This window comes from Heliangelus exortis, chromosome Z (genome assembly GCF_036169615.1).
Source record: "Heliangelus exortis chromosome Z, bHelExo1.hap1, whole genome shotgun sequence".
NCBI classification, from domain to species: Eukaryota; Metazoa; Chordata; class Aves; order Apodiformes; family Trochilidae; genus Heliangelus; species Heliangelus exortis.
This window is the reverse complement of record NC_092454.1, coordinates 21,418,299-21,442,589: the sequence shown is the minus strand read 5'-3', so window position 1 is coordinate 21,442,589 and position 24,291 is coordinate 21,418,299. Positions and strand designations below refer to the sequence as shown.

Below are 24,291 nucleotides of genomic sequence, written 5' to 3'. Positions count from 1 at the left end.
TTCAAAGAGCAACAGTTCTACAATGTTTACATTCCTCCTTGGAACAGAATCCTACAAACAGAAAACCTGCAGTAAGGGCACTGCATAAAGCATGCCAGGAAACATGCAGAAATTCTATTTGAGAAACCGTAGGATCCTTTTTTTACCTACAGGCACCTGCTTTATTCCAAGTATCTTGGTTGTGTCCAAGTATCTATATTAAAAAAAAACAAACCTCAAGGCAGACAGTCAACAAGCAGTGTAAGAAACAGTTCAAAACTTTTCTCTGTGCATTATGTCACGGTAACTACAGAGAAGTGTGTTAAATGCTGCCCAAGATGACAAAATAAAGGATGAAACAACATCTTGAGCTGTTGTTTTTTTATTAAGTATTATTTATACATTTGTATTTTCTGAAAAGAAAATATTTTAACCTGAAGAACAACTTACAGGTATAATCAACTATTTATGACATCTACACTTTGAGGCAGGGACATGCATTTTTTCCATTAGTCCTTCCATCTACATATACAAAGTAAAAAATTTGACAGGATATTAATTTTCTGACAGTATCTTTTCTTTCACTCTCAAACCTCTATCACATTTGAAAAATGCACAGGATTATTGTATGTTAAAGAAAGATCTTCACAACAGTGAAGCTCTGAACATGAAAACCACAAGGACATTGGCTTCTTTCATTTTATGGGAAAACATACAAAAAATTTTATTTACGTAATTATCCTTTATGATGTAACATTTACTTCACTGAGTAAATGGCACGAGTAGGATTTTACATCTCTTTTTTTTAATTAGGCAAAGCTAACTAAGTTATCAGACCAATTGAAGAGCCATCATGACAAGTTGTTGCCAGAAGCTGAATAATTTACTTTAGTGGCAGGAGACTGCTGTAACCAAAAAGGATAAACAAGAAAAAATATGCAGTACACCCCAGGACAAAAATTCCCCAGACTGCACTTGAAACACAGCAGGAATTACAGCAGTAGCTATTTCATCTCTCCAAAACTGTATACATCTGAATATACATCTGAAAACTCCAAATCAACAGAACACAAACCAGTCTCATCCTACTTCTAGCCAGTGAAAGGTGGAAAAGTCTTTTTGCTTTAGCAATGGAACAGATACAGGTTTCTACAAGTAACAGGAGGTTCATTCATTCCCTTGGCCCTGGTTCACAAGTACTGCTAGTCTCTACAGTTCACTATAGTTGTAACCCACTAGCATTGCTAGTACCCTTGCCTTCCCTGCACAGCAAGACTGGAGCAAACTCACACACACTCATCAGAAAGCTATTATACCTCTCCACAATACTGAAGAGGCTTACTTCATTGACCAAAAGCACAAGCAGGAGGAGAGACATTCCAGGCTTTCATTCTTTTCCCATCCAAAATTTTATGGTATACTATCACTTCAGTTGCAATTATGCTGCTGCAAATTTGATTGAATGGTTGGTATTTGTACACACTTCTGATTAGTTTTAATGAAGAGAACTGCAATTATCTGGTACCTCTTCTGTGGGCCCATGTTAAACAGAAAACATAAGTAGAATTTCTACTTGTAAAAAAGCAGAGATAGCTATAATTTTCTAAAATCTGCTCAATACACAGAGAGCACACTAGTTGGGGACATCAAAAGCAGAATGTTAACCTCTTCATGGGAACAACATCCCTAAGGCATACACCTTCATATTCTTTAAAAAATAAGAAAAAAAAAAAAAAAGTAGGCAACATTCCCAGTCATAATTCCATGTAGTGGTTAGTTAGCAAAAAAATCCAGCTGTTGCTGGCAGATGTCCAATGCAGACAGTTACTCTGTCTATTCATTTAGTATTACACTGTCATTGAATACCTGCTATATGTAAAGCACTTGTGTGAACAGGTTCTGTGTGACAGAAACTTTCCAAATCCCAAGACCAACCTGCTGCACGTAGGATGTACGGGTCTCAAATCAAGTACATCTGAGTTACTTGTAATTCTGTGTTTAAAAGTTGAGTCTTTTCACAGGCTCCTCTCTGAAAGAAGAGGAACTACTCTGGCACTTTTCTATCCTATCCCAATCTTGAGTTTGAGAAGTGATCAGTTCCAAGATTTTGATGATCCCAGGAAAGTTTAAAGCACCTGGCCACTGTTCACCTTTACATAGCCAACTGCCCACAAGCTTACTGCAACATTTCTTCACTGTTAGCCTTGTGTGGCTTTTCTTTCAGCTCTCTTTCTCTTCAGTTGCCTTTAATCCTTTCCCTTAACTATGTGGAAAATGTAGGATGAAGGTGAAAAAAGCCAAACCGTTAAGCAAAAAAACAGAAAATGTCTCCTTAGGAAACAGATGAGAAGTTACAAAAAAATTAATCTTGATTTCTTTTGGGAAATAAGAAAATACAAACTGACATGACAGTTTCAAGGACAGCAGGCATGCTCAACTAGAAGTCAGATGGTCAATAGATCTGAATCACATCATCCCATTCATCGACAGGCCAGACACCATTGTACTGCACGTTGGATGGTGAGCTTTTCCAGTCCCATGTCTTCACAGGAACCTTCCAATCTGGGCCATAGTTGGCTTCAACATACTGAAGAGTTTCACAGGGCACATGTACCTTGAGTTCTACAAATTCAGTCCAACACAGAGTAAACTTAGGAAACAGATACCTGTGTTGTAACAAAAGAACACAGTCAATGGCAGAAGACTGATGCAGACCTATAGCCAAGTTCATAGAGAAAGTAAGCAACTGCAGCAAGAAGCCAAGTTACATTTAGAATATTTTTTTCTTATTTCTTAGCTTCCTCTCTATGAAATACTATTTACATACTGGACAGGAGTGTTACTATGAACAGTAACTTGTTAATATTTGCCAAGGAAAGAGTATTTCTAACTCCTTTGATACTTATTCCCATATCACTCTGTCACCTATATGAAATCACATAGTCACAGTTTCTACTTTTCTACTTACAAACTGGATTTAACAGGTACTTCATTTAGATGGGTGTCTGGAATGTGATATATATTATTTGGTAGCAAACATTTTGATAAAAGCAGCGTTAAATAGTTTATTATGAGTCAGGTCCTTTTCAAAAAGAAGTTTTACCTTCTTCAGTCTTCACAAACAAAGCATGCACTTCTTCAGTACCCATTTTGAAGTACAGTGCCAGTCTTGAAGCAGCTGCAAACTGTTAAGATATCGCTACCACCCTTTCAGCTTTCTGAAACATCTTGTCCCATTGAAATTTTAAAAATAATTTATTCTGCAAAACCAACATTGTTCAGTACCTGCTGCTTTCTGTAAAGGGGCAAACACAAGTCCTACCTATGCATATGCTTGCAGCAGTGGAAGTTCAAAGGAAACTTCACAGTTTGATCAGAATTATACCCTATGGGAGCATAGTGTTAGTGCTAAATGCGTTAAACATGTAAATACCGAATCCTACATACTATTCCCACAGAGGATGACTCCCACTTCTGAAACAGTGAAGTCTTCCACAGGAAAAAAATTGATCTTAATATTCCTTTTCACAGGTTAAAATTAAACCATGCGCACTGATACCTCGTGTAAAAGGCTAAAAGATTCATGCCCTTGCATTAACTATCAACCCCACATGCTCTTCTAAGTTCTTCTTACTGATCTAGAAAGTCATGTTTGCAGACTTCAAAAAAAAATTACCACAAAAAAATATACGAGGCTATAAGAAAAGGAAAGTGTTTTATAAAATCTGGAGTTCCAAAAGACCTGTAATATCCTTGGATACAGGAGCTGGAACATAGTACAGGTTCACATCTACTTTCTATTCTCACATATTAGACCAGTCATATCAAAGGGGGGAAATAAAAGAAGGGGCTCTGAAGTACACAAGGTCTGATGCTACAGAGGAATTTTCAAAGAGCACATCAACTCCATCGGCATGGACACAGCTATTGCAATTTGGACAGAACAGAAGCATGAAGAAAAAGAAAATAATTTCTTTGTCAGCTTCCTCCACAGAATGCACCACACAGAATCCTTCCAAATCATATATGGAAAACCAGCCATTTAGCCTGCTTTGGAAAATTACGAAATTGTTGCTGCATTCTAAGAAAAATATTCTGCAGCATACCACATTTTCTATGGGAATATTCCAAGAACTCCTCCTATTGCTAAATGTGTCTTTTGACTCTGGTCATCAAAACATCTTCCACAATCCTTGCTTATAATTTCAGAATAAAGATAACTAACACAAGGATTCAGATATTAGCACCACTGGGATGACAGAGCTCACTAGGTTGCCATTAGCTAAATATAAGCAAATGCATATAAAGATAATGAGATCCTATGTAAGTCAACAAGGCTTTCAGCTGGTCTGTAACTGTCTTTTTCTGAGTTACGGTGGATGATGGAAAGAAAATCTAATTATCAAAATCCATTTGTTTCCTCAGTAGGCAACAGTAGGAAGCTGTTGTACTTACTTGATGATTTAATACTGAAAGGTATGAAGCAAGAAATACGGGAGTCTATTTAAAATTCCATTTTCAGAACACAAACAACAAAAAGGTGTGCAGTAGTCATCTCTGTTGCTGTCACAACAAAGAAGTCAGTAAAGCATTCCACATTATTATGACAAAACCCCAAACTATGGGGTTTACTTTACAAGAGCAGTTGAGGCTTTCTGCAGTAGTGCTCTGCCATTAAGACAGATGCCTAAGGATTTACTTCTTACTGCAAAATTAACTTATGCAACAAACACAGTTTTAGACTTCTTTCTCATCTTATCTCTTTATTTAAGTCAAAGGTTGCCATAGTCCAGAAAAAAATCTGCTTGATAGATGACATGCCAGCATTGCTTTCAATACAAAAGCATGACAGACATGCTTGACAATTTCATGACAGAACTGACATATGACAAGCCCAGCATCTCTCTAGTAAGGCACAGCGTTGTTCTCTTTCTAATTCTCTGGTCTCATGGTAACTATCCTCTGATAACTGCCTTTCCCACAAGATGCACAGACCTTGCCAAGGAACAGCACACAAAATACCAATACTTAACATGAACTTGTTAAATTTATTTCCTACTAGAGCTACAAATCCAGTTCATACTTAAATTTCTTGCCCGATTTGGCCTGTGTTCCTCCATTCCATATGTGGTCATCCTCTTCATAGAAGAAAAAAATATCAAGTTTCACACCATCTTCTCCCTGGAAAGAGAGCTCCAAGCTGTCTTCTACCTGAAATACAAAAATATACACTGTACATACTCGTAAAAATACAGGAGTACTTATGTCAGCAGGTTTCAGAAAACAGATGTATTTTAGTCAGGTATGCTGAGTAACTCCTAACAAAAGAAAATGCACTAACACTACAATTTCTTGTGGGTGTTCTGGGGTCTGGGATTTTTTTTGATGCCTTAAGAACACTGTAAGTTTTCTGCACCTTGAGGGTACAACTTTCTCATTCCTTCCTTTAGCCCCCAAAGCTTCAGCAACATTTCTTTGTCCTCTACCACAAGCAAAATAATCTCAGTGGATAAACACATGCTTAGTAGATGTCTTTATTTAACACACTTTCTCTACAATGAAACTCGCAGCAGTAACAATACATTAACTGCACTGTAGCTGAACCTTCATATTTCTGTAATTTTGTTTGTATTCTCTACCATTTTGCAGTCTACTCTGAAAACACTAAACAGAGATCCACATAAGCTAATAATGAAGAAGCCCAATATCCATCTCAAGTCATCCTTCCCTTTCAGCTCATTTTACATACAGGGTTACAGACCTGTCACCAAGCCTCCTGTATGATAAGGCCCATCTAGTCTAAAAGACTAAATTCTACCTTGCTGGTTTCTCTAGCACCACTGACACAGAACTGACCATTTAGAACGTACTAAAAACTTGTTCTGAGGTGGAATTCAGATTCCACAAAAGAGGGCTGAAGCTATTAAGAAGCGTTATTTTCTAATTCTTTCCAAGAGAACACACAAAAAACAACAGGACTGTATGTTTAAGTAAAACCATAACGAGCACATATCCACCAAGGAGTCTCCAGACTTCTAAATACGTGATATGTAGATGTACTCAAAACTATGAACCTACATAAAGACAAATGAACCAAATTGTTCGTTATCTATGTACCTTGCCAAATTTGTGCTTCAGTGGTAACCCTGCTTTCTGAAAGGCTGGAATGATATCTGCTTTGTAGTCCTTTATGAAGACACCCAAATCCACATCTTTGCTGTGAGGAATGACATTGCACTGTCTATACCAGCCTGAGGAAATTAAAAACAAAATCGAACAAACAAAAAGCCAACGAAACCAAACCTCTTTAATTCAGGAACATAAGAAAAAACCTGTAGAACAAAAGCAACATAGATATGCCATAACATCACCAGACAGAGATCTTTGAATGAGGCCATAAACCCAACTTCTGCCTCTGTACAGTATGAAATCAACTACATGGAAGAAAACAAATAACTATTGCAGTCATTTCCTTACAGAAAGCCAAGAATGAGAGAGAAAACACTAACTCTTTCAAAGATAAAATATTTGCAGTTTTCTAATTGAAATGTCTTTAAAGGAAAAGTATTCCTTATCCAAATCTAAGTGGCAATGAACAGTTGTGCTTTTAATTTGAAGCTATTATTTTAAATAGTATCTGAAACATTAATTGTCTTTCAATCACTACTGCAAAGAATAGGACAAGAAGTGGGATATCTCTTAGTCTGTTTCATTAAGTAAGCTTTTATATTCAGAAAACTATATTCCCAAGGACTAAACAAATACAACCCAAATCAAATACAAGCCAAATCTGCACACACCTGGGTTTTCACAGCTTATTTCAATAATAAAAGAAACTTCACCAGCAACAAGATATGACTTCCATCTTCAGCAGAATTGAAAACTTGCAGTATCCACTTTAAGAGGCTGACATTTTATGAAAAAGATGTGTTGAAGATAAATAAATATGGAAATATATGGAAACTATATTTTTAAGTCAGCTATAAGCACCAAATTGCATGGGAATTAAAATCAGGTAAGAGTACACAGATAGCAGAAATATGTGCCCGTCACTGTTTTTCAACCTGCATTTCAGTAAGTTCCAAGTCACACAATTTAAGGAACTGATGATTATTTTCTAAGCAGTGATCAGTACAACATGGATAATGGCTAACAACATTGTGTGCTTCATTGAAAATTTGATCAGCATCTCTCAGGCTCAGGTTTCTCAAGAAAAAACATTTTGTCAGGAGCAAAAAGGCATGCTTCAATACAGCTAATGTCACAGTTTATTTTCCAACCCAATACACTTAGCCTCAGGTGACACCATGAGCAACAGACAATGAAATGTTTAAAATTTCAGATTAACTTAAAAATTCAACATAACACAAGTGTTTTACCAAGGCATGTTCCACTGCTTAGCCAGAACTTTACTCCTAAGTTATTAAGTGTCAAGACAGCCAGATGGAGCAAGGATTTTGCCTTTTTTCTGAAGTCCACCACATCAAGAGAGGCATCATCAGGATACAACTGGAAGGCAGAGTAAGCAAGTTCTTGTCAGATAGCAAACTTGTCCCTTTATTTTTCAATGTGCTATGAAAAAACTACCTTTAAAAATTTACTTAACTAATATATCTGGGCAGTACATATTTTCACATATACATCCCTGTCTGAGAACATGAACAAGAATGAAAAAATTTAAACTCTGAAGCATCAATCATCTGTTTTTCCAAACTAGCAGAATGCAAAGTCACAGTAAAATGGAGTAAGAATACACATATTAGACACTGACTTCCAGCACCTGACAGCAACACAGATGAACTCTAGATCTGCACGTGTGTAAGTATCTACAGTCCAGGGGTAAAACAGGGACAGAATCAGCTACTTCCAGCACGTTATTTATGTTTATGGGGCGCCACCATGTGTTACACTTGGATACCAACAACTTCCGCCATAGAATACAAACGTTAACCATGCCCATCTTCCAGCTACAACTGTGGCAAGATCTGCTAAGGCAATCGCAAAACCAATCTATCAGTCTGGGCAAACCTGACCAAATCAAACACAGGAATAACACACCACTTAGCTTCACGACTGATTTCATTATGGACTCTTGGGATACAAACAACTGAAACAAATAGCTGCTTTCCATAATTGATGCCAGCTGCTTATTTCAATATTAAAGCTCCAGGAAAGTTTCATGTACCTTCTGAGGCACATTTTCTCTGACTGTGGCAAATGCTGTCTGGACGTTTTAGAGCTGAAATGAGGCAGGCTTACAATTTCTGTCCTTTACAGGGAAACTGACAACACACATAAAACCCCGGGCATAGCAGCGCTCCTGCTGCACAAATGAGGAGTTACAGCCTACTAGACCGAACAAGGATGATGTTTCCTTCCCTGAGATGTCCCATCCCTAAGACCTCAAATGTCTCAATAGAATCTCCAGTGTCCTTTTCCACCCTGCCCCGTTTTATGAAATCAGAGGTGGCTCAAGTTCAGTGACCTGATTCTGATTCCACAGCCTCAACCGTAGTACCACTTGATACCTTGGTTCTGTTTCAAAGGACAAAATGCTCCCCATATACCAGAAGAAAGTTTTCTATTACTTGCTAAATCAGGTAGCAGTATTCTAAAAATTCTCTAAAAACACTAAATGGTCAAAAAGCAGTGAAACATGTATTTACATGAAATCTATTTAGTAGTAGGTATGTGTCCAACAACTATGGACAAATTATTTGTCTCTTCTTTTCAAAGTTTTGGAAAATAAAAAAAAATGCACTCACAAATAAAAATTGACAGAAAAATTAAAGAGACCACAATTTTCAGGTAAAGTTTTAATTTTATTAGCACTTACTAAACTCCCCGGACTGTCTCAGAGGCTATATTTGGCTTTATGTATGTGAACAGTCCCACCCAGGTATAAAACAGTGAACCATTTGTAGGTTTGGATCAATCATTTAAAACACACATTACATCTCAAGCGACACTACCTGATCACCACTAACCTGAAAGAAAGCCCGAGCTTCTCTGTACCTACATTCAAGAAATCTAGACTGTGACATCTCCTCCAGAAAACTGTATGGGTTTTTTGGAATTCGAACTTTTAAGTCATCAATGGAAACAAGCTGAAGTTCTGGCCTGAAGGGAAGCAAAGAGAATATATTACCCTGTTCAATTCCTTCCAAATTCCTTCCAAACCACAAGCCACTTTTTATTCTAGCTCAGGTTAAAATCTTAATGCATACTACTGGCAGTGATTCCTCTGTCCAAATATACCTGAAATAGATTATATAAGAACAAGAAAAGCTTCAATGCATGCCTCATACACTTCAGAATTTTGTTTTAAATGAAATTCTGTGTCTATAAGCCCATAGCTTTCTTTATGAATGTTCTTTAACACTGATTATTTGTATAGTTATTGAATAGTTTTCTTTGCTTTTTCTCTTCATTTGATGTTCCATATCTGTATTAAATATTTTTGTATGTATCATTATAGAAAGAACACCAAATATCTATCAGCTAGTACTAAATCTCTTGCTGTTCCTCCTTTATGAGGAGGAACACTCTTGTGTTGAGCACAGATGGCTGTAAGCGGATTATAAACTTTTAAAAGTATTAATATAAATCACTGACTCTGGTATATTCAACTTCAGTCAGGATCTTGACTTCTCTATCTTTCTGTCTTCTTCAACTCAGATACACAGCAACTTTCTCTAAAGCACAGTCATTCATCTAAAAATGGTGGAAAGCTCTTGTTTTCAGGTAAACAGAACTGGATTTACCTTCATAACCTAATTTAGCACATTTTTGAGGATTGAACCATACATGGTTTAAACTTTACAATTTGACTTTAGGAAAGAGAGTGGCTTTATATAAAGGAGAGAAAAGTTACTTGGAAATGCCATAAAGGCTTCTTCCCTCCTCTGTTCTGAACTCACTTTTCATATGCTCCAGGGTAGTGACCAAAGTGGAGTTTCCGGAAAGGCACAAACTTTCTGTCCATATGTTGCTTGAGTCTCAGAGGGCCATGCCAGAGATAATTACCACTCCTCTCATAGAAGACCACCAGGTGAATGGCATGAGATGCCAGTTTAAATATATAGTGCAAGGGAATTTCAACCCCTGACAGGTCATCCATCCCATCCAAGCGAGGGTCCTTGTTTATAATTTTTAGCCACTGGAACCCCATTTTCTCAGCAGTTCTAAAAAGGCCCACCTAAAAATAAGAGAGAGGGAGAGACAGAAAGAGAGAGAGCAACTAAAGAGAGAGAGAAACTAAAGCAAAATTGAATGCTAAATGCTTTTTATCAACTGACATTAATCTCCATTTAAATTTTCCAATCAGACTTAGGCACAAACTATTAAAAAATTTCTAAGACCTTAAAGACGAGCATTCACAAGCAATTACAACACCTATATTTCTTTATCTCAAATTTTGCCCCTCTAGCTACCCAACAGAACAAAAACATCAATGTTGTAAGCCATGCTTTGACTAGGTTTACTTCTTGCCATAGCACTTTTTCCTGTATCCTCAAGCTACTCTTTAAAGTTATTGTGCAGAACTTGGCATTCACAAGTCCTTGAACAATTGTAATGCTACCACAAAAACGTTACTGCAAAATCTTATTTTAGAACGTACATAAATATTACTCAAAACTCAGCAAAAACTGAACATTGCACTAGGCAACCAGGCAAACAGGCTTTCATGTTTCCATAGGAAGTAAGGAATTAAATTCTAGATGACAAAAAGACCCAATGCAAAGGCCTTTTCAATTATCCTCATGAACTGCTTCATAGAGGCATATCAGCTTCTCCTCTGGATGTCACAGAGGAACACAAAAGAATGGGAAGATGGATTTATAGTCATGTGCTGCCACACAACCTGATCCTCAGTTTCTTTAATTCCTCTACAGGTATGAGGTAAAACAGCTGCCTGATCGAATCAGGTGCCACGATTCTTCACCTGAAAGGCATTACTCCAGTAAAATCGTTGCAGACAATTTTAATTTCTCCTGCTTTTTCTTATTAAAAAAACAGAAAAAATACATTTGTCACTTATATGACGCTTAACTGATGAAATAAACCCGCATTCCGTTGTGTCCTTCATCTCATGCTACATCTCTTTTTTTAACACACCCATTTAAAAAATCTCAGAACAAAAAATAAAACCAGAGATAGCAATACACTAATCGACAAAATAAAACTACAGAATCACAGAGTCACCATGGCTGGAAAAGATTTCTAAGATTACTGTGTCCACCCAGGAAAAAGAAAAAACAAAACACTGAAGTGCCTCATCTACATGTTTTTTTAATACGTACAGGTATACCTTCAGGTACAGTGACTCCACCACTTCTCTGGGCAACCCGTTCCAGTGCCTGGCTACTCCCTCAGTAAAGAAATTCTTCCTAATATCTAGGCAAAATCTCCCCCAGGGTAACTTCAGGCTATTTCCTCTAGTCCTATCTTATTCATTTAGGGGAAGAGGTCAGCACTCACCTCACTACAACCTCCTTTCAGATAGCTGTAGAGAGCAGTAAGATCTCCTCTCAGCTGCCTCTTCTCCAAACTAAACAATCCCAATTCCCTCAACATTTCCTTATAGGACTTGGTCTCAAGACTCTTTACCAGCTTCGTTGCCCTTCTCTAGATGGCTCCAGCATCGCAGCCTCTTTTTTTGTAGTGAGGGGTCCAGAACTGAGCACAGTACTCAAGGTGCCACCTCACCAGTGCTATGATGCAGGCATGATCACTATTCCTAATACAAGCCAAGATGTTGTTGGCCTTCGTGGCCACCTGGGCTTACTGCTGGATCATGTTCAGCCAGCTACCAACCAGCACTCCCAGGTCCTTTTCTGCCTAGCAGCTTTCCAGTCACTCCTCCCTAGCCCTGTAGCACTGCATGGAGCTGTTGTGACCAAAGTGCAAGATCTGGCATTGGGCCTTGTTAAAACTCATACAGCTCATAAAACTCAACACTCCCGCCTAACTTGCTGTCATCTGTAGATTTACAGAGGAAGAATTCAGTCCCTTCATGTAGATCATTGATAAATATAATGAACAAGACCAGCCTCAAAACTGAGCCCTAGAGAACACCCCTGGTGACCAGCCAACTGGATTTTACTCTGTACACTGCAACTCTCTGGGCCCAGCCAGTTTTCTAATCCTGAGAAAAGAATACCTGTCTATGCCATGATTTGCCATCTCTAGCAGAATGCTGTGGGAGACAGTGTCAAAGGCTTTATTAAAGTCTAGACAGACAACATCCATGGCCTGTCCCTTATCCACTAAGTGGGTCACCTGGTCACAGAATGAAATTAGCTTGGTCAAGCAGGACCTGCCTTTCCTGAGCCTATGCTGGCTGGGCCTGATCCCCTGGCCATCTTGCACTTGCCATGTGAGTACACTCAAGATGAATCTCTCCATTTTTCCAGGCACAGATGTCAGGCTGACAGGGCTGTAATTCCCTAGATTGTCCTTCCGGCCCTTCTCATAGATGTGCATCACATTGGCTAGCCTGAAAATGGTGTTAAGTACATTAATGTACTAAAAAAAAAAAAAGCAAACCAGTGGACTAGGATAATCTCTCCAGCCTTGTCACACCACCAGCCCAGGGAAGGGCTGGTGGGGAATGTTAAGATCGTGCAGCCTTGGCTGCAGTGACCATGAAATGGTAGAGTTTAAAATCCTCAGGGCAGCACAGAAGGGAGTGCTCAACAAGCTTGAAACCCTCAACTTCTGAAAGACCAATTTTAGCCTCTTCAGAAATCTCCTTGGTAGGGTATCATGGGACAAGACTCTGGAGGGACTAAGGGTCCAGGAAAGCTGGTTGACCTTCAAGGATCATCTCCTCCAAGCCCAATGGCACTATGTCCCTAAAAAGAAGAGATCAGGAAAAAAGGCCAGGAGGCTTATATAAATGAACAAGGAAAGCCTGGTCAAAATCAAAACAAAAGCGAAACTCACAAAGGGTGGAAGCAAGGACAGGGAGCCCAGGATGCTTACCAGAAAATTGATTGCGAAAACAGAAATCAGATTAGAAAAGCTGAAGCCCTGATGGAGTAAAATCTGTCTAGGGACGTTAAAGATAACAGAAAAGGATTCTACAAATATGTCAGAATACTCAATGACTTTTTTGCTTCAGTCTTTTCTGGTAGGTAACCACTTGAACCACATCACCAAGTCATAGATGGAAATAGCTGGGCCTGGGTGCATGTAGAAGTGCAGGTCAGGTCAGGGAACACCTAGAGAACCTGAAAGTGCACAAGTCCAGGGACCTGATGAGATACATCCATGGGTCCTGAAAGAACTGGCAGCTGAAGTTACTAGCCATATCTGAGAAGTCATGGCAGTCTGGAGAGGTTCCCACAGACTGGAAAACAGGAAACATAACCCTCATTTTTAAAAAAGGGAGCAAAGAAACCCCAGGGAACTACAGACCAGTCAGTCTCACTTCTGTGTCAGATAAAAAAATGGAGCAGATTCACTTGGCATTTGTACTAAAGCACATGAAAAAAAAAGCTTATCAGTGACAGCCAACATGGCTTCACTGAGGGCAAATTGTGTCTGACAAATTCAGTCAGCTTCTATGACAGAGTTACATCTCTGGTAGACATGGGAAGAGCAACTGATGACATCTATCTGGACTTGTGCAAGGCATTTGACACTGTCTCAAATGACATCCTTGTCTCTAAAATGGAGAAACGTGGATTTGTTGGGTGTCTAGAACGTTACACTTAAAAGAGTTGTGATCAAAGGCTCTGTGATCAGCTTGAGACCGGTGAAAAGTGGAGTTCCCTGGGGGTCTGTTCTGGGTCCACTGCTGTTTAACATCCTTGTCAGTGACATGAACAATTGCACTGAGTGCACCCCCAACAAGTTTGCCAGTGACACCAATCTGTATGGTGCAGTGGATTCAGTTGAAAGAAGGGATGTCATTCAGAGGGACCTTAGCAGGCTTGAGAAATGGGACAGTCCAAACTGTATGAGGTTCAACAAACCCAAGTGCAAGGTCCTGCACCTGGGTTGGGCCAATCCAAGGAAAAACTACAAGCTGGATACAGAGTGGGTTGAGAGTAGCCCTGAAGAGAAGGACTTCGGGTGTTGATGAGGAGAAGCTCAACATGAGCCAGCTATGCGCTCATGAAGCCCAGAAGGCCAAATGTATCCTAACTTGCATCAAGAGGAGCATGCCCAGCAGGTCAAGAGAGGTGATTCTCCCCCTCTACTCTGCTCTTGTGATACCCCATCTCTAATACTGAACCCAGTTCTGGTGTCCTACCATAAGAAGGACACTGATCAGTTGGAACAAGTCCATAGAAGGGCCACAAAGATGATCCAGGGGCCGGATCCCCTACAAGGAGAGGCTGAGGGTGCTGGAATTGTCCAGCCTGAAGAAGACTCCAGGGGAATGTTATAGCTGCCTTCCAGTACCTGAAGGGAACCTACAGGAAGACTGGAGAGGGACTTGTAAGAGTATTCAGAGACAGGACACAGGGAAATGGTTTTAAACTGAAGGAGAATGGGTTTAGACTAGATCTCAGGAAGAAGTTCTTCAGTATGAGGGTGGTAAGACTGGAACAGGTTGCTCAGAGAAGCTGTGTATGGCCCCTCCCTGAAGGTGTTGAAGGACTGGCTGGACAAGGCTTTGTGCAACCTTGTCTAGATAAGAGGTTGGAGTAGATGACCTCTAAGGTCCCCTTCAACCTAAGCCATCCTATGATTACTTCTATTTCCTCCTTGACAGATCCCCAAACAGGAAATTTATTACAGCTTTAACTACATAACAGAATAAAGGCTTTTCTTCTTCCTAACAAACCACTTTCTGCTTTCCTTTTGGCATGGCCTCTTACTACAAGTGTTTATGAAAACTGTAGACAAGTTCTAAAAACTTTTAGTTATCTGTAAGTGATTTATGGTATATCCAGGCTAGTGCCTGAACCATTTTACTTTTAAAAATTGTTTGCACTACCAATAATACCTTTACAAAATTTCCACACAATTAATTCAGCAGCCTTAATGCAAATATAAAAGCATTACGTCACAAAATCATAGATCAGTCAAATGTATTAAAACAAACAAACATGAACTGAAAAAAAACCCACTTACTTCATGTTTCCACGTCTTGTCCAGCAGTGCAAAAGTCGTAAAGTCTCTTGGAGCACAAAAGTACTTGCATTCTGGACTAGGGCCATCAAGAGAACTTCTGATCTGTTCGATGTCTTTATCAACCAGTCCCAGAATCAAAGGATCAATCAAATACACTGGTATATTGTGACTGGATATTAAACCTAGGAACTTCTTAACCACATGCTGTTTGACATAGGATAAAAGTATAAGTTAGAAACTCCAGGTTCAAGCATAGGAAAGTTAATACATCAGAAATCCATGGAGAGGAAGTAAAAAACCCAAACAAACAACAACCCACTGACAGAAAAAAAATCTTATGTCACAATACACTTTCTGAGTGTGCACTTTGTTGCCTTCAAGAACTGGCTGCTCTCAGGCTTTCCAGGTCTCTCTTTTTTTTACTCGAAGATTAGAGTAAAAAACTTCAAGCTTCAAGTAGAACTTACTGCAAGTTAAAACACTCCAACTCTAGAGTGCTAGACTTAAGAACAGTGTCCAGATAAAATTCTAGATTCTTTCCTGCTCTACACTTAGTTGGAGAGCACTTGTATAGTCTGGAGACTATAGGAGGAGATATGATGCAAATGTGGGTGCTGAGGAAGCTGGCTGATGTCATTACAAGAGTGGTCTGCAACATCATGAAAAGCCATGATGATCAGGACCTGTTTCTGAAGTCTGAAAAAAGGCAAATTTCATGTCATTTTCAAAGAAGACTTAATTTTAGTTGGCAGAAAGCTTCTAGAGGAAAAGCCCCTGGAAAGTCACATTCAAGCATATGAAGGACAAGGATGTGACTGGGAAAGCCAGCCAAGGGCAAATTGCACCTAACCAGTCTGTGGGCAAGGTGAGATCAATGGACACTGTTCTTACCTTGACTTTAGCAAGACTTTGACCCACGCCCAAGCAGTATCCCCAGACCTCATGTATAACAACTGCTGTATAAGAAGAGTGCTTCAGGGAGAAGGTAGAAGCGAGTGCTATCCAGCCTTTGGATACTGGTGCACACAGGGCATTCAACCACAGCAACACTGCAAGAAGGTCCTGTGCCTGATGAGAGCATTTATTAACTTGACTCACTGGAGAATTTTAATCAAGTATATATAAATGTCCCTGGCACACAGAAGATTTACAGAAATCATAGCCACCCTGCTATTAAAAATGGAGCCGATGTATATAACTCTAACAGTTAAATGTAATTATTTGAAGTATCATTCTAATAAAAAAAATATTTGCTTGGAACTGTCAGGCTTTATGTCTGCTACATCTCAAGGACTGAAGCAGAGGAGTGATAAGAGAAAACGATGGTCTACTGCCCAAGCTACTTGCACACCAAGCTGACCCTGGCTTTCAAACTGAAACTGCTCCTGTCCAGTTGCTGAGTCTGTTCCATCAGAACAGGCTAACCTCCAATTCCAGTACAAGATTTTGGATTCAGAGACATAGAAACATGAATGAAGACAGAATTTGAATTAATAAGGAGAATCTAGGCAGCAGCACATGCTACATGTGCTGTACAGGTGGTAGCGAGGACAGGCTGTTGGTGACTTCAGCTGTATGGCACTCTGAAGGTCAGTGATGTGCTAGCATTACCTCTTCAACTAAAACTAGCAAATCAGACTGATACACAGACAGGAAATCTGTGCAAAAATATCTTTTTTTCCTGTCACTTCTCCAGGGAAAAAAACATTATTAGTTGAAACTTAACTAATTGGTAGAAAGAGATGTTAACAGTGTTCAGAAGAAACATTCAGATACAGTATTTTAGACTTGTCACAGACTCTGAAGAAAGCTTGGACTTCCAACAGATCCCTGGCAGGACTGTGGATCATTCTCCTTTGCTACCTAAGATCTTATATCAAGTTAAAGATCAATGAGAACTCTGTCTACAGACTAGCAGACTGAAAGACCACTGTGACCATGTCACCTAACACCTAGCAGGTAGTTCCAAGAGGTACCATGTTGAAGAATAGCAAGACATTCCTGGAGCAAGAAAGCAGTCCTCAGAGAAGTTGGTTTGGTTTACTCCTAAAACCAGCTCTTAACTAGAGCATCTTTCTTCTTGCTTTGCAGAAACCAGACATTTAAATGACTATTTTTGCTAGCTAGCAACATTATCACATCACATCCAAAGTGAAAGGCAGCTAGCTCCCAGCAAAAGGTTCTCTTTAATTATCTGTGCTGCTTTTCTCATGGTATATCTGTTAACAGAAGACTTTCGTACAAGTGTTTCTAATCAAATGCTAACTACAAATGTTGTAACTGAGTTTCTGATTCCTTGAGGCCAACATGATGTTTTGGTTGCACTCATTCCCTCAAAACTTAAGAAATACACAAAAAAATGACAACATTTTGAGTATCTAATGGTACTCATAATACTGCTGCTGAACACTGGAATACAGAAATGGCATTTTCCTGCTTGTGAAGAGCTTTACGATGCAGCATATGCAGGTACCACAAAACACTGAGCAGCAAGATAAACAAATGCAGGGAGCAGAGGGGTATTCTGTGACTTGACACCTGCAGCTGGCTCTTTTACCATGCTACTGTCAAACAAGCTGCATGTCAAACAGAAGTATCTTTTCAATATTCTGCCTGAATGAACATGAGAGTCTGCACCAAAATTTCTGTATCAGAAAGAACACATTTTGCTTCTTAAAACATTAAAAACACTACTAAGGAGGACTGTGCAGGCAAAGACTGCTGAACTGTATCCACGTCTCAATTCCATTTAAAAATTACCACAGAATCATAGAATGCACTAGGTTGGAAGGGACTTATTAAAGGTAACCTAGTTGCAATGAGCACGGACATCTTGAACTAAACTGATTGGGCTGCTCAGTGCCTCCGCAAAACTGACCCTGAATGTCGCCGGGGGTGGGACCTCCATCCCCACACTCTGGGCAACCTGTGCCAGTGTTTCAGTACCCTCATGGTAACGAACTTCTTCCTCATGTCTAATCCAAATCTACCTTCTTCCAGTTTAAAGCCATTACCCCCTTGTTTTATCACCATATGTTGCTATAAAATGTCCCCAGTTTTCTGGGGCCTCCTTCAGGTACTGGAAGGCAGCTATAAGGTCTCTTCATAATTTTACTCACTAAAGAAAGTACCTTTTAGTCATTAATGCCAGAAAATTTCCAGTGAAAGGGAAAAAGAACTGGACCCCAAGTCTACAATTCCATGTGAGTTCTCTGTGACTTGCAGAAGGTCTGTATGAAACAATGACATTGTACATACCCATCTAGTGCTGTCTTGGCCTGATTGGCTTCCTCTGACCTTGGAAAAAATTGCACCATTCTAAAAATATCAGACAAGGGTAGGGAAAAAGAAAAGGAAAAAAGTGCTTCAGATTTCTTAACAGGAGATTCAGTGTAATTTATCCAGTTAGCACTTTATAATTATAGCTGTGATTGTGTCTCTGGTCACTCAACTACAGTACCAAATATGAAATTATAAACAACTGCTCTGGCTTAGTATGTTTAGAAGGACAACACAAGCCTTGGAAACTTCCAGGCATGCAAAAATTGCATGATCAGGCCCCAGGTTTTTAAGTCAACATGCTGGTAAATTTAAAATAGGAAGATGACAAACACAAACGCTATTAGGCAAACACCACTGGAGGAAAGACAGTAGGACTATGCCACAGTCTTTCCAGACGTAGTTCTAAATAACTAAATTTGAAAGACAATTTATTCATATGATAATGTCAAGGCAGTTAATGTTTCAGATTTTAACTTTTCAAAAGTATGAAGAATTTCTCCTTTATGCCTTGTTGTTTACAATCAGAAACCATAAGAAAGAAGTCAAATGTTGTGGTTCCACCTAGTATGAAAATGCCTGTCTTTTATTAAGAACGTCCTTACCAAAAGAAAACAAACTCAGGAAATATGATACCTATGTGGTTCTTCTTTAAAATTACTAGGAGTTGTATTTGTTGCATTTGCATTGCAGTTACAACCTATAAAGCCACAAAACCCCCACATTTAATTTCCAGAAACATTTATCTCTTTTTCTGCTGCAGAAAATCACACTCAACCAAATATCCCACAGGTGGTACATATGCAGAGTTTAATCTATAATATCTAGAAACTAACGAACACTGAATCATAAAGCACTAAGACAGCTGCAGGAAAAAGTGGGGTTTCTTTTAAAAAATACCACTTTAATAACCTGCAACCAACAAATGCTGCTCCCTTGTTTCTTCTGAAAATCGGTAAGACAGGGTTCACACGATTGGTACTGAAGTTCACTTTCAATAAAAGTCATTTACCAAGAAGAGTAGGAAGGCTTGTAAAGGTGAAAAGCCTTGGTAGCCCAAATCTGCAGCAGAGAACATTGAACAGCATCGATTTTAGAATTAATGGGAAGCCTCTGGATGACAAAACGACATGGATATCAGCCTGACATTTGTATCGCTGCAGCCCCAAACTTGCTCGGGCTACCGAGCTGCTCCATGTCAGTTTTACAGGCCCTGCTAGCCATATGAGGGAGCGCTAACGTCGCTGAAGGACCTTCAGGAGAGGTGATATTACCCTACGTTATTCCACGACAACAAGCCTCTGCAGGCTGCTCTCTCTTACCTTCTGCGACAGGTAGAACTTGTAATAGTACAACTGGAAAAGGAGGAAAACCAGGCTGGTCAGAGAAAGGAGCGCCAGGACCACGTTCTTGTTGATTTTCTGCATTAGTCTTCGGGGCGCTTTCGATCACCGCCTGGGAGCAGCGCGGCGTCGCTCATCGTCTCTCGCTTCCCAACTCTTTCCTGTGCGCCGGCAGAGTCCCGTGGAGTGCCAAGCCGAGCAGGGAGCCGAGTGAAGCAGAGCCGAGTAGGGAGCCGAGCGCCGAGCAGAGCGGGGCGCCGAGCAGGCCGCGCCGGCGGCCGCCAGCAGGCCCGAGCCGGACGCCGCGCCGGCTCCCAGTAGCGCTCCGGCCCCGCGGCGCGGAGTACAGCTGCGGGGCCCGCAGGGACCGTCAAACGCAACTCTGCGCCTCGCCCTACCCTCCTCGCTTGCCACGCTTGCCCAGGCCACGACTCCGGGCGCACTGCCGGCTCCCACTCCCCACACAACCTGAGCCCACAGCACACCTCCCCCGGCCTCCGGAAAGTGCCGCCCTGTGCGCATGCGCGGTGGAGCTGAGCCCAGCCCAGCCCGCCCTGTCTCCCGGAGCCGTCCCTCACTCCTGCCGGCATCTGAGGGGCTCTGTGCCCCGACTCAGGGGGAGAGCTGGCACCCCACCCCATCCCCGCCACGCAGGACGATAAAACGAGGACGTGAGATTTCACACTTCTTTATTAATACAAAAAGCTCACATCACACACAAGTTAAAGACATCAAAATACTCGTTGGGCTCCAAAGCACACCTGGCTCTGAGTGTGAGCAGCGAGAGGCCTCCTTCCTCGGGGTGCACTCTGCAGGGGCGAGGGATGAAACGCTGACAGAATACCTGAGTTACGGTAGCTGGGCAGAACTGCACCAGCCACACACCCAGCTGCACGGGCCAGCCTGGGAGGAAGGCGCACAATGGCAGGTGTGCACCAGACAGACAATGGAGGATCACCCCAGCTCGGCCTCACGCCAAGGTGTGAGAGAAACCACATCCAGGCTTCCCCTTCCATCAGGGCATCCGAACTGTTCAAGTGCAGTGGGGGACAATGATCAACAGAATTCTTTGCAACTATCTATCAAATGAAGAGTCACATCCATAACCTGTTATCAGACTAAAATATTGCTGTCATATGTTCTTCCTAAGGGAACCAGTTAGTTTCTCCAGTCTTAATACAAACAGCAGAAACATACGACAGTGCAAGGGGGAAGGCAACAGGATCTGTACATTAGCCTCTACTTTTTCTGCTTAGAGAATGGTTAAAGAAATAAACTTGTCACCCTCTGTCATCCATATTCAGTATTTGGAGACGCACCCATCACCAGGATGCTTTTAAATCATCCCTTCTGAAATTTAACATCCCCTGCTGCATTTCATACAGCTTTCCATAGAAACAATGAAAGCTATAGTTTTCTGATCTATTAAGAACTCAAGGGAAACTTCCAGTACCTCATCCATTATTCTGAAGTTATTTTGACTCTGAAAGACTACTACTAGGTTTGGTTTTTAAAAATTTAAATCTCATTTTGGTCATATAGAAGAAAACTCTTGTCTAGCCACCAAACAGCATCAATTCCAGAACAGAGAGGCTCAGGGAGTACTGAAGTCACCAGGCAATTTCTGGGCAAAACTACAGACCTTCAAAAGGTCTGTTTCGCTGCCAAAGAACAAAGCCTCCAACCCCGGAACCAGATTCCCTAGGAAAGAGTAACTTTACAAACTGCATGTATCCCTCTCTAGCTCCAGTACCAAACAGTACAGCAGTTGCAACAAAGTGTCACTATATTGGTAAGAGACACACACTAGCTCAGAAAAACTTAGTCTAAAAAAACCTAAAGTGCTTAAGGCAATTCTTCATATCCCCATTTACTAAAAACAATTGGACTAGCTGTTAGCAGCAAGAAGCTGACGTCTGTGCAAACCATTATATAATAATTCATCCTTTAAGAGTAAAAAATCACCTTTTAGCTTCATCTAGACCATCAGTTAAACTAAAACCTGCAAGTCACAAGTCACAGTATTAGATACTTCAAGCTTTCTTTTATCTGTTAAAGAAAAAATTACATTTTTACTTGGGCATATCAAGTTTACCTTGCAGTTTGCACTACAACTTCCTAAAAAAACTTTATCACTTAAATGCTCTTATGAACGTTGGAGATTACCCATGGTTCTCTCATTACATTAACTACTGTAAACATTCCCTTTCTTTCCAAAAAGGGAAATTTAAATAGGAATTGTACTGAACACCCAACATGAAACCAATGACTAGGCAGCATGAACATGTACTAGTCTATTTTGATGTCTGCTCACTACAGTCATTCAATAGAACAAGTCTTAAAAAAAGAAGCACCTGAATTGACCTTCCACTCACTGAACAACACCAGGGTCCAAGCCTGCAAGTCTCACACTTTCACACACCACAAAATTCATAGCAGATCGCTCCCTAGAACTGCCAGTCAGGTGTTCACTACAGTAACAAGGAAAGAAAGAATAAATACTTAGATGATTACACACTCACCTGTACATAATGAGTGAAACAGATTGAGAGTATTCATTTAAGAACCATGTAACCTCATAGTATCTTTGTTTCAAGACCCAAAACACTAAACTGGCAGAGGAAGCTACAGTTAAAACTGGGATTTGCACTTTCCTCTGCAAAAGAGATTACAGCTAACTTTATTCACAGTGCAAATATTTAGAGATGTTCAAGTTCCAAATATAAAATGAACATTAACAGCTCAACTGTCCTGCCAACTTCATGATTTCTGAAGAGAAACAAAACTTTCTAGAGCAGGTATTAAAGCCCAGAACAAAACTTGTGTTTTCCACTGAATATCACAATCACTTCATTAGGAGTTGTTTCAAGGAATCTCTCCTCCTCTTGAAAAATCTTGATGGACACAAAGGACCCACTGATACCAACAAGATTTAAACTGATTAGATGGTCATTTTTTTATAGACTATAAGGTACACAGAAGAAAAAGTATTTTGGCCCTGTAGGAAAGGAGCCAATTCATTATGTACCCTACCAGAATGAGTTTGAAGCAGTTTGCAGGTGATATTAGGAAAAAGACTTCAGTTAGAAAATGGGCAATTCAAATGTGTACCTGGAAATTATTTCTAGGCTCCTGGACTTAGAGGGAAGAAAGATAATTACACAGTCTACAATACACATGTAATTCTCAATGAAAAGTCAGATTTTCCATGAAGAATGTAACATGATTTTTTTTTAGCTCTCCCACAGTTTGAATAATTAGACTATTGTTACTAAGCTTCCAACTAGGAACTGAGATTATGAAACACCTAGATTCAGTATTTCACTTGATTTGTGAACAAAAAATGCATAACCACAGATGCAGAAGCAGATCTTATGCGAGCTGGAAAAGTGTTCACTCGTTTTCCAATTTTTCCTTAAAACATGTCAAGGCATTAAATTAGAGGCTATAAGGAGATGAATATGATCCTCTGAAAGCCAGTTTCATAACCACATATAGCTGGTATATCGTACAGGCTAGCAAGATAAGAGTGAGATGCTATATATAAAAGCCACATTTCTGCTGGATAAAAAAATAATGCAATTTTTTGATTTCTCTGGTTATCCTGAAAGTTCCAGAAATCTGGAAAGTTCCTGAAAGTTTCAAAACAGGTAAGAAAAAGGATTGCCTGGGCTCAGAGGATCTTGCCGTATTACCATGCATTTAATGCCACTTCTGCTCAAAAGCCAGCTTTGCTACTGTAATTTGAGAAGTCTTAGACAGCCTTGAAGTGATGGTAAGGTTAAATGTTTATGGGTAAGGATGAAAGAGAAGGTGTATAAGCAGATACCCTGTTGGGTGTCTATAGCATTCAACCAGGAAGAGAAGGCAGATGATGCATTCTACAAGTGGCTGGCATAGGTCTCACAGTCACTAGCCCTTGTTAAGTGGGGGTACTTCAACTCACCTGATGGCTGCCAGAAAAGTAACACTGAGGAGAGGACACAGGCTAGGAGGTTCCTTGAATGTATGATGGGTAACTTCCTCACACAGCTGGTAAGTGAGCCTACCAGAGGAGGTAACAATCTAGACCTGCTGTTCACAAACAGGCAGTAACTGGTGGGAGATTTTTGGGCTTAGCAACCACAAAATGGTTAAGTTCTTGATCCTTTGTGAAGAAGTAAGGAGGGCAGTAAGCAAAACTGTTACCGTGGACTTCCAGAGGGCAGATTTCAGCCTGTTCAGCACATTAATTGAAAGAGTGCCTTGGGAGACAGTCCTGAAAGACAAAGGGGACCAGGAAGGCTGGACACTCTTAAAGAAGGAAATATTAAAAGCATAGGAGCAGGCTGTCCCCTGCCATAAGACAAAATGGCAGAGAAGACAACTGGCCTGGCTGAATAGAGCGATTTTCTGGGGGCTTAGGAAAAAAAAGGAGAGTTTACCTCCTTGGGAAGAAGGGGCATGCATCTCAGGATAAATACAGGGATCTAGTTAGGTCATACAGAGAAAAAATTAGGAAAACAAAAGCCAAGCTGGAGCTCAATCTAGCCACTGTCATAAGGGACAACAAAAAAAGTTTTCACAAATATATATATATAAAGGATCCAGGGAGAATCTC

At 40.3% G+C, this 24,291-nt stretch overlaps 1 protein-coding gene across 3 annotated transcripts; it reads right to left on the bottom strand.

Moving 5' to 3' along the window:
* Positions 1-345: 345 nt before the first annotated feature.
* On the bottom strand, positions 346-20,237 carry FKTN (fukutin). Of its 3 annotated transcripts, none has more exons than XM_071731489.1 (9): positions 19,671-20,237; positions 18,328-18,387; positions 15,070-15,273; positions 9,900-10,177; positions 8,967-9,099; positions 7,359-7,488; positions 6,097-6,230; positions 5,063-5,190; positions 346-2,645 (listed from the first exon to the last, which is right to left on the bottom strand). In XM_071731489.1, the coding sequence occupies exons 1-9, from the start codon at positions 19,773-19,775 to the stop codon at positions 2,432-2,434; spliced, it is 1,386 nt and encodes a 461-aa protein (XP_071587590.1). In that variant the 5' UTR covers positions 19,776-20,237; the 3' UTR covers positions 346-2,431. The 3 variants fall into 3 exon arrangements, with proteins under 3 accessions (XP_071587590.1, XP_071587592.1, XP_071587591.1); XM_071731490.1 differs by lacking the exon at positions 346-2,645 and adding an exon at positions 2,998-3,157 and having other exon boundaries at positions 19,671-20,200; XM_071731491.1 differs by lacking the exon at positions 15,070-15,273 and having other exon boundaries at positions 19,671-20,213.
* Positions 20,238-24,291: the final 4,054 nt, after the last annotated feature.